This window comes from Austrofundulus limnaeus, unplaced genomic scaffold, assembly GCF_001266775.1.
Source record: "Austrofundulus limnaeus strain Quisiro unplaced genomic scaffold, Austrofundulus_limnaeus-1.0 Scaffold176, whole genome shotgun sequence".
Classification (NCBI taxonomy): Eukaryota; Metazoa; Chordata; class Actinopteri; order Cyprinodontiformes; family Rivulidae; genus Austrofundulus; species Austrofundulus limnaeus.
Window position 1 is genome coordinate 683107 of NW_013952578.1, and position 10411 is coordinate 693517.

Consider the following 10411-nt stretch of genomic DNA (forward strand, 5'->3'; position numbering starts at 1 on the left):
ACACACACACACACACACACACACACACACACACACACACACACACACACACATGGTCACACCAACCTCGTGGAATTTCACAGTGCTCAGGGTGGATCAGTCCCCTCTCCATCAGGGCTGACACCGGAACGTTCCAGCCAGCCGTGCGACCGTATCCAGTATGACAGGAGAGACGGCCACGCAGGTCATCGAGGTTACGGATGTCAGTGCTGCTCTTTTTCACCACCGCCACAGCGTAGTACGAGGAACCCTCGCGGTCACCTAGAATTGAAATACAGTTCGAGATCGCGTTGCCTCGAAAACCAGACGAGGAACCCAGATTTGTTCTCATGCACGTTTGTTTTCACCTGTGTAGCTCTCGGCAGCGGCAGGAACCAAGCCGTAGTCTTTGCCTGCTGTGTAAATGTAACCTCCATCCAGGGTGATTGCGTCGGCCTCGTTGTTCTACACAAATGTAAAAAAAATAATAAGTCCAATCAAATAAAAAAAAAAACACTTTCCATGAGGCCATGCATGTTTATTTGATCTAATTTCCTTCTATTTAAATATAAAGTAGCATCTGTTCAGCTGAAACAGCAGTTAAACATCTGTCACCTTAATCCTCTTCATGCAGTCGGTCAAAGAGTCTCCGTACACACAGGTGATTCTGGGAGTCAGGCCTTTACTTTGAAAGGCCACACCCATGTCGGCACACTTTTCCTGCTCTTGACTGGTCAGCACGCACCATCGTAGGGAACTGGGGATGTCTGTTATAAAGATGCAGGAAGGATTAGTGGTTAATTAGTTCTACAGCTTTTCTTACGATGATTTTATTTGACAGAAATTAATTTCTGCATAAAAGCTTACTTTATGTGTTATACTGCGTGTTAAAGGTTTCACACTATAAAGATGATCCATTTGTCTTCTGTAAGTTTCTCGGCATCTATTTCGTTCTGCAACCTTTGTGCTATTTCAACAATTCATTTGTCAAAACATTTAGCTCCTTCACAACATTTCAGCTGTGATGTTTAGTATTTCAGCAATTTAGACCTTCTGACATATTTAGCCTTTTCAGCCGTTTTTGTTTAATTGAAAATGAATGAATTTTTAACTTTATTTTGTGCAAATTTTACTTTCCTTCAGCTTCTTTTTTTTAAACTAATTTTAGCTCTTTTTTCTTAGATTCTTTAAATATAAGCTTTGTAGGGGTGTAAGAAAATATTGATACACTGAAATATCGTGATATTTCATTTCCCGATACTGTATCGATATTCTAAAGCCCTGTATCAATTTTTTATTAAGGTTTAAAACTTCAACTTACCTGCCAGCTGTTCATTTTTTTTGTAGTTCAGCCTCTGACCACTAGTTGGCATCAGTGAGCCAGTCATTTGGCTCCTCTACCTCTTGAGCGCCAGAGAGTAAGGGTAGCATTAGCATTGTGTGCTTCTTTCAGCTTTTTTCTGCAATTTAACCCCTTAACAAGCAGGACGTTAGAAGACATGCTCTGGTTCTTACCTTTAACTTGACACCCTTACGTAAAATAAAAAAAAAAGTCAAAAGGCTTTTAAGGAATTTCAGGGCTGACTTTTAAAGGAGTTCTTTTTAGCTATTTTCAGTTAATTTCACCTTTTTGGGATTTTCGCTACTCACTGTTTAATTCAGCAAACGCTCTTTCTGCTTCTTTGTGCTACTTTCAGCTTTTGGCTATTTTACAACAAACTGTAATTTTTTTGTATGTATTGTTTTTTTTTCTGCAAAATTCTTTCAGCATTAAGTATTCATGCTGCATTTTTTGCAGAAAATGCCAAATCTACGGTTAAATTCAGAAGTCTAAAACATTTCTAAACCTTTTAAACAGCCTGACATGTTTAGCTGTAGTTGTGCTTCACCTGCAGGTTTACAGTCCATGGCCCTCATGGCGTTGTAGTAGTTGGTCCCCATCCACCTCTTTGGGTCGTCCGACTCGACGCTCTCGAACCTGGTGGTTGATTCGGAGAAGAGAACGGTTCCTCCTCCATAATCAGCAGACGAGAACATGTTGAAGCCAGACTTTTCCTGAAAGAAAGAGGCTGCTCTTAGAATATGCATCAATCAAAGAATGAGTGAGAATGCATGATCACATTGGGAGAGCAGTCTTTTACACCTGAGACCAGTGGTAGACACCAGCCCGCTAAAGTGCAAATCCGCTAATTGCAGACCTATGTATTTCTTTTACACTTCAGCGGTCTTACTAATTTTTATAATTCATATGCAGATTTGTGCTTTTTAAAATTAAAATGCATCATTATCTTGAACAGCTGAAGGTATGACTGTCAATGAATCATAACACACATGATTTGTCCAACAGCACCCCTCCCAGAAAATCTCACTTATTGGAAACGTATACATCCACACTGACTGTTGCTTTCGGTCACGGTTCTGATTTCCCACAATGCTTTGTCTGCTTATGTAGCAGGAAGGCATTGTTTAGAACTCCCTGTTCCAGTAAAAACAACATTTGTAATCCATACTAAAATTTTGTATGTATTGATTTATGTTACTTTGCAATCGGAGCTCCTTTAAAAAATTTTTTTAAACGCTGGAGCTCAATACTTGACGTAACTAGTTGAAGCAATTGGCCAATGGGGTTAAACTGACATCTAGTGGTCAACTGGAGCAACTACATGGAAAACTTAAAAATCTAAGCTCTTATTTTGAAGTGAAGATAGTTTCCTGTACACCGTGCTTTCGTTTCCCGTCACAAATCAAATCCATCATGTACCCAAAAAGCATCACTTCAGTTTTCCAATAAACTGTTTTAAAATGACTTTAGTGATGCTTTTTTAATGAAAAACCTACAACAAACAAACGAAAAAGACAAAGAAGCAGCCGAACTAGCAATCCTCGACAGCTTTTTAATTTTTACACGTGGAGCCAAAGGTCTGTTTCATGAAATCACATCCCCAGCAATCGGCAGTTAGGGTTAGGATTAAGCTGTAAAAACAGATCATACACCGCTAGTTGGCAGTGTTGTGCATATATTGTATATGAATTGTTGCCGGCTAGTAAGTGTCAAATTGAACTTGTGCTTTAAAGTTGGCTTCCGCTATTTTTTTCTATGGCATAAGCGCTTTGAAGTTGCGGACCTAAATATTTTTTATGAGCGCTTTAGAAATTGCGGAGCTAAGTTTTGGATTAGTGCTGCCCACCACTGCCTGAGACTAAAGCAGGGGTGATAAACCCAACATGGTGGTGCTTAGTGAATGCTTCTGTTTGCACCTACCTGACCTTCCCTCAGCATGTTGAACACCACAGAAGGTGTGATGGCGCTGCTAACAGCGACACCGCGGAACGGCACACGAACGAGATGGCACCGGTTCCACTGAGAGACAGGAGCCGTGCTGCCGTCACGACACAGCAGCTGAAAGTCCGAAGACTTCAGGGGCTTAGCCCATTCTGGGCCTCTACCTGAAGATAAAGACATGTTGATGTTCCTCTGTGACTACAACTGAAAGAAAAGGTTACTAATTAATACTTAATACTAAAGTAGTTATTAGGTGTAAGACGTCACCATCAGTGTTTTCTCCGATTGTTGTGTGTTTGATGAAAGCCACCTGTCCTGCGTTTTCAGCCAAACATCTGAGAAGAACAAAACAAAAACCCAACAGTTTTGTTTGTTTCTAAATTGAAGGCATTCATGCTAAACAGGTGTTGCACCATATTTTGTGACCATCGTATATTGTGATCAGAGAGCTGTTTGCGTTTCTACAACAGAACTTGGCCGAAAATAGCCACAAAGAAGAATATAATACGCCAAAAGTGTAACCCAGAGGTCACAAAATATGACAACTGTTGTCATATTTTGTGACCTCACTGTAGCTTGGTAAATAATAAAAATATTTATTCATAAACTGATTCTACTCATTGTATACATCTTCTAATGTCAGAAAAATAACTTCTGATCACTGGCATGTTGACTATTACTATTACTACTATTATTATTACTATTATACATGAAAATAGCTATAATATTATGTGACCCTGTACTAATTTAATAACAGTCACCATGTCAGTGATCAAGTTATTTTTCTGACACTAGAGGATGTAAACAATTAGTATAAACAGTTTTTGAATAATTTTTTTTTTACTATTTCTTTAGCTATAGTGAAGTCACAATATTCGGTGACCATGTATAATAACAACAGTCAACAGATTTAGTTTTTTTCTTCGTATGTCTTCAGCCTCTGGCTTTGTGGCCTTGTTCGGCCAAGTTCAGTTGTAGAAATGCAACAGCGCCCCCTTTGGTCACAATATATGACGGTCACAAAATATGGTGTAACACCTGTTACTTTGTGTAAAACAAAGCTGAACACACAACAGGAAAAAATCCTGTAAAAAGTAAATATTTTGCATCTAATTTTAACCCCTTAACAGTCCCTGAAATTCCTTATAAGCCTTTCAACATTTTTTATTGTTTGTAAGCGTGTCAAACTAGGGGTAAAAACCAGAGGAAGTTGTCTGACACTCTAGTTTTCAAATAAAAGCCCCTGGTGGTGTCTGGAAATGTTTAAAGCTGCCCGGTTTTTTGCCCACTGGTGGAACAAAGACTGTTAAAGGGTTGTGGCTTAATCTTCCTGCCTAAATGTGCCGTTTGAACGTTTATTACCTGAAAGCTCCTTCGTAGCTGTAGTACATCTCACTGTTGCTCATCTCACATTTGTGCTGTCCGTTGGCGTCTCCTCTGCACAGCTCACACAGAGAAGCGGGGTCACCGTCCTGGTTGGCTCCAGGGACGCAGCTCGCGTTGAAGAAGTTTGCAACACCTGATCAGTGAACAAACTTTCATTTATTTTTGTCATGTAAATGCTAAACATGTTTAAAGAAGAATATGCACAGAAAGTAGTGGTATTTTATCTTCCATTTAGCGATTTTGTGACTCTGCATGAAAACTTTGCATGAAAGTCTTTTAAAAAAATGTGCACAAGCGAATATGAGCCAGATCTGAACAGAAGATATCTCAGCTTTTGTTAATGTAACACAAACATTCTCCACAAGTTGTTGATTCATAAATCTGTCAACACTAAATAGAAATTGTATTAGATGTGTGGTATTGTATATTTGTACTGTATTGTTTTTTAGTGTGTCTGGATTTGTTCCAATTTCTTGTTCTTATTAATTGTGTGTTATTGTTGTATTTTATTGCTTTTTAAGCATCATGGCCAAGGGGCTACAAATGAAAAATGTTGATTTTTAACCCAGATGTGTTTTTTACTAAATTGCACTGTTCCCTTTTAAATAAATAAATTTTAAATCACAAAATTGGTTTAACTGTCAGTGGTGATTAAAAAACTGTCAGTGAAACCAGAACTGCTTTCTGGCTCTGGAAAAACAAATTAAAATTACAATAAATCACAATGCTTCAATGTTTCCTTTGTACGTCATGGTCATACAATGTATTAATGTAATTTAATGTTTTTTTTAATTAATCATTTCTTCTATATTTCTTTTTTATAAAAATAATGTATTAGATTTTTTTTCTTTTCAAATTGCATTTATTGTACATATTTTTTTTTCTTTTGGAGCACTTACACCTGACAAGCAAGTCAAACACCTAAAATGAAATGTAGCAGTGATGCAGATGATGAACAAATGGATGCAGATGTGTCATTTTAACCCTTTAAAACAGGAAATATTGATGAGTTTTTCCTCACTAAATGGATCGCATTGCCATTGTTTCTCCTACCCTGTGGAATATTGCAGCCCATCACAGACATGTAGCCCTGATCTATGAAGTAACCCAAAGGCATCATCCAGCCGGCGGTCCGGCCTTTCCCCGTGTGGCAGCTCTTCTTTCCCGCCAGGTTGTGAATGTTGATGCCGGAGTTTGTCTTCACAACGGCAACTGCGTAGTAGGAGCTGGTATCTGGTGAAAAACAAGCATTTAGGTAGGATTAATTCTGCACTTTTAATTATCAGGGAATGAAAACAAGAACTGAAAGCTCAAAGTCCAGCTTCAAACTCCAGTTTGGAAATGTTCCACAAAGACAGAGATAATAGGAAAAGGTCTAACTAGAAAGCGCTTACATCAACGATTTCCATTTTATCCGTAATATATTAAGTGGGTCATCACGACTCATTATCTCTTCTGCTAAAAAGGAGAAAAGATATGGTACAGTATCTACAATAATTATTCAACACATAAGGTGTTAGAAAAAAGGGCCCAATCTCTTTAATTTTCCCTTCAGATCATATTCTACCCATGAAGAAAAATTTGTTGGGAAAAAAAAAGCAAGTAAAAGGTTCAGAGGGTGTGTGTGTGTTTATTAATTTAATGAGGTAAGATAATCTATGGTTTAGTTTTTTATGAGAAGCAACATGTGTATCAGGTCAAACAAAGTCCTTCACAAAGCGTACTTTTATTCACACCATCTATGACACATGTCAAAGTTAAGGTCCGCAGGCCAAATGTGGCCAACGGGTCACTACCGTCTGGCCCGCCAAGGGAGGCACTTAACATGAAAATTGTATTTATATCAATGGTAAACTCTTATTTTTTTATATTAAATGCAACGAAATAAATAAATTTAAATAGTGAAAGATAATAATTCTTGTCCTGCCCTTGAGCTGTTGGCTTTAAGTAACTGAGCAGTTTAGTTGGATAGCACAGTAATAACGTCTCAAAATAAGCTTCTGTAAAGCCAGCATTAGCAATAAACTACATCTCCCATAATGCATGTTGATAATGCGTGGGAACTCACTAAATGAAAAAGTTCAGAATTTAAAACAGCAGCTACTCACTACAACTCACAAGTGAGTAAAACTCTCTTACTTTTACTTTTAATAGTATTTCTGTATTATTTGTTCAATATTTAGTTAGTTGTATGTATACTTTTCAGTGTTTATAAAGAGGCAACATTGCCAATGATGATTGTTGACACAAAACTGCAATACAGTATATTACAGCAATCAAGCAATATTATGTAAGATGTATATGCTTACAAGACAATGTTGTAGTAAAACATTAAAATACAAAGAAATTAGTATTGTAATCACTGAAGTACTGAGTTTAAATATTATTAAAATATGGTGCAGTACCAAGCCGAGCACATAAATCAGGGGCAGTATTGGACCAATACAAGGCTCTATTGACACCCATTAATAAAGTTTAAAAAATAATATTTCAAAAACTATAAGTTGTACAGGCACCAAAAAGCATAGCCTGCGTTTGGCACAGGAGCTTTACAGATACAAATTACAATGGCAGCTCTAGGACAAAGTATGTAGGAGGAGAAGCGTGCCAAAATAGAGGATGACTTGGATGGGGAATGGATCACAATAGTGTGCATTGCAGTGGCAATGCACACTGATGATAAACAAAACTTACCTTACATTGAGACTGTTTTAAGGGAGGAAAGTTTAAATGAACAACTTATAAGATAACATCTTAAATTACAGTGATTGTGATTTCTCGCAGGTGATGTTTGTGAGTATTCTGAAGATTATTATAAAAGAGAAACAAGCGATCAAACGTTCTCAGCTAAAACAAACGGTCAGTCTCACCTCCAGCCTTCGATTCAGTCGCAGCCATTCTGAAGCTGGTGGTTTTAGCTGTGTTGTAGATGTCTGGGGCAGACATGGACAAGGCATCCACATCATTTTTCTGCAGAGACACAAACCAATGAATGTGTCATCTTACAAGTTAGGGGAAGGTGAGGACTCACAATATGTAAAAAGTCAAATCAAGAAGTGTTTTATTGAAATCAAATCCCACCTGCAGTTTCTGAACACAGCCCTCCATCGTGGGCCCCTGAACGCAGCGGAGGGACGGACGGATGGAGGCCTCGGAAAAGGACTGAGACATGGCCTGACATTTCCTCTGCTCGGGATCTGAGACCGTGCACCATCTGATGGAGCTCTGGCAAAACACTGGCACATGGAGACACAGCCGAGCTCTGACACAGTTCTGTGTAGCGACAGGCAATCTGCAGCCAACATGTTTTAACACGTCTCACGTGACATCATGACATCATTCGTTCTAACACAATAGTAACTAGACATGGGTTTTTACGATGTAAAAACAAGTGTGCATTGCCATGTAGCATGTCATTGCAGCATGGCTTTGCCTGCAGCAATGGACTTGCAGAATGAACTGTGACCAAGTTCAAAAGTGTTTTCTTCTTATCAGTCAAACACCTGCCAAGTCAGCAGGTGTTTTTAATAAGGGTAATTGTGTGACAATATGAAGTTTGTAGAGATTTTCTGTTAAAGTTGCTTTAGCTGGGTTTTGAACCCTGTTGTCCCACATGAAAGTCCATGACATTGAGCATTAAACCATTGGAGCTGTGGCCAAGGGTGGTGCCAGGGGTTGGTTTGTATGTGTGCAGAAAGAGGCCACATTGCCAATACAATTATTGACACTAAACTGCATAATATTACAACAATAGAGCAGTATTAAGTCAACATTATAGTAAAACATCAAAATACAATCATATTAGTATTGTAAACACTGAACTATTGAGATCAAATATTATTCAACTATGGTTCAGTACTGAGTAGATACAACAGGGGGCAGTAGTGGACCAATACAAGGCTCTATTGACTCCCATTATAAATTATTAAACATTAATATTTCAAAAACTTAAAATTGTACAGGCACCAAAAGGCATAGCCATCATTTGGCACAGGAGCTTTACAGATATAAATTAGAATGGCAGCTCTAGGACAAAGTATGCAGGAGGAGAAGCATGCCAAAGTGGAGATAACTTGGATGGGAAATGAATCACAACAGTATGCATTGCATTGGCAATGCACACGGATGATTCAACAAATAAATAAATAGATAAATGGGCAGAACATACTCCCCCAGTGGTAAACCTAAAGTTTTGCCTTTTAGGACTCATCATGGAAGTTTCCCAAAATGAATTAATTACAAATCATCACAGTTTTCTTGAAAATAATAACAATTTCCACATTTAGTTTTTCTTAGTGGCTTCATGTAAAGTCAAAAACTATTTTGTTAAAATAAATTCAGTAAAATTTGCCATTTTTCTTTATCAAAAACATCATTTTGTTAAATTTGTTTTAAATCTTGAAGGGGCAGATGTAAGAATTTATTTTACTTCTGCACCCATTTCATTCTAAAATTGATTTCTTGAATGGACTTCTATATATTTTTTAAATGAATGAAACAAATAAATAAAAATATATTGAAGAAAATTTATTCGGTTTATCACTGATGCATTACACGTTTTATTATTTTAGGTTGATTCAGATATATTCTGATAACTTACTTTTATGGGATTTAGTGATAGGCAATCTGCTTTTAGTGACTTATGTCACGGTCAACTCAAGCAGATTGTGCTTTTCTTTTCAAAATAAAATGAACTCTCATTTGCTTTATTTTCTGTTTTGATCTGAACACTTGATTACAAAATTTTCTTTTCACATCTTAATAGTTTACTTAATTAGCTGAAAAAAACTACATTTTTCATTTACATTTATTTTACTTGTGAATATTTTCTGCTGAAAAAAAGGTCTGTAAACTCAAAGCTGTCTTATGTAAGTCATAAAATAAGCCATTTAATAAAAAAACTATTGAGGGTGTAAACGTGACGTTGCCCAAATCCAAGTTGACTTTATTTGAAGTGTAAGAAGCTTTTCTCACCAGTGTGAAGTATGAGCAGCAGAGCTCCCAGAGTTTTCCACGTGGCCATGGTCTCAGTCTGGTCTCTCCTCACCGTCCTGTCCTTCCTTCACTTTATATGTCCTGTGCCAAAGTTCCTCTTTTATCTCCCAGCTACAGTTTAAAGTCCTCGAGCAAAGCCCGTGCAAAGCTGTTTTTTTTTTTTACCTGATTTACAGCTCGGAATGACACTCGGGGAGGTTTTTGGCGGCTCAGTGGAGTTTGTAAAGTGTGTCTGGCCTTGTTTACCTGGTCTAACACGTCTCTGCTGCTGCTGCCTGACCACAGGCCAAAACCTGGACAGAGGAGCTTTTTACAGTCAAACTCCCCCGTCCCCAACGTCTCTCCTCCACCCGTGTGGTGCTTTTTCCACTGATGTTCAACAGGAAAGGAGGGAGTCGAGCCAACACTGTGAGGGTTGTTGGTGCCTGACTCAGACAAAGAATCTGTTTACTCGCTTACAATTTGAAACTCTTGACCACAAAATGTGGGAGAATAAGCTGCAGAAAGTTTGACTCAATTTTTTCCAGCCCCATGTCCTTCAGTATATATTAGAATTGAGTTTTTGTCATGATTCTTGTTTTATAGATCTTTTTGTTAGTATTTTTCAGACTGTTTCATTGTTTGGTACGCTTGTCTTATTTTCTCATTTCCTGTTAAAGGGATCCCTGATTAGTTGTAACGTTAGACTTTATTTGATAAACATTTATTTTAACTGTAAAATAAAGACTGTAAAAATACTGTACGCTGTTTAGGTTTGCAAATGTTTAA

At 37.7% G+C, this 10411-nt stretch overlaps 1 protein-coding gene across 2 annotated transcripts in view; it reads right to left on the bottom strand.

The window, feature by feature from the left end:
• The window catches only part of meltf (melanotransferrin), a 16351-nt gene extending 6358 nt beyond the window's left edge, over positions 1-9993 (bottom strand). The window contains exons 1-11 of one of the 2 annotated variants that reach the window (XM_014017764.1): positions 9623-9993; positions 7730-7884; positions 7519-7618; positions 5702-5881; positions 4625-4781; positions 3530-3597; positions 3242-3426; positions 1869-2034; positions 595-746; positions 348-444; positions 105-261 (exon numbers count right to left, since the gene is read on the bottom strand). In XM_014017764.1, coding sequence (XP_013873218.1) covers positions 105-261; positions 348-444; positions 595-746; positions 1869-2034; positions 3242-3426; positions 3530-3597; positions 4625-4781; positions 5702-5881; positions 7519-7618; positions 7730-7884; positions 9623-9671 — 1466 coding nt within the window. In that variant the 5' untranslated portion in view covers positions 9672-9993. Of the gene's footprint in view, positions 1-66; positions 262-347; positions 445-594; positions 747-1868; positions 2035-3241; positions 3427-3529; positions 3598-4624; positions 4782-5701; positions 5882-7518; positions 7619-7729; positions 7885-9622 lie in introns of both variants that reach the window. The other variant, XM_014017763.1, reaches the window with a different exon arrangement.
• Between the last annotated feature and the right edge of the window lie 418 nt (positions 9994-10411).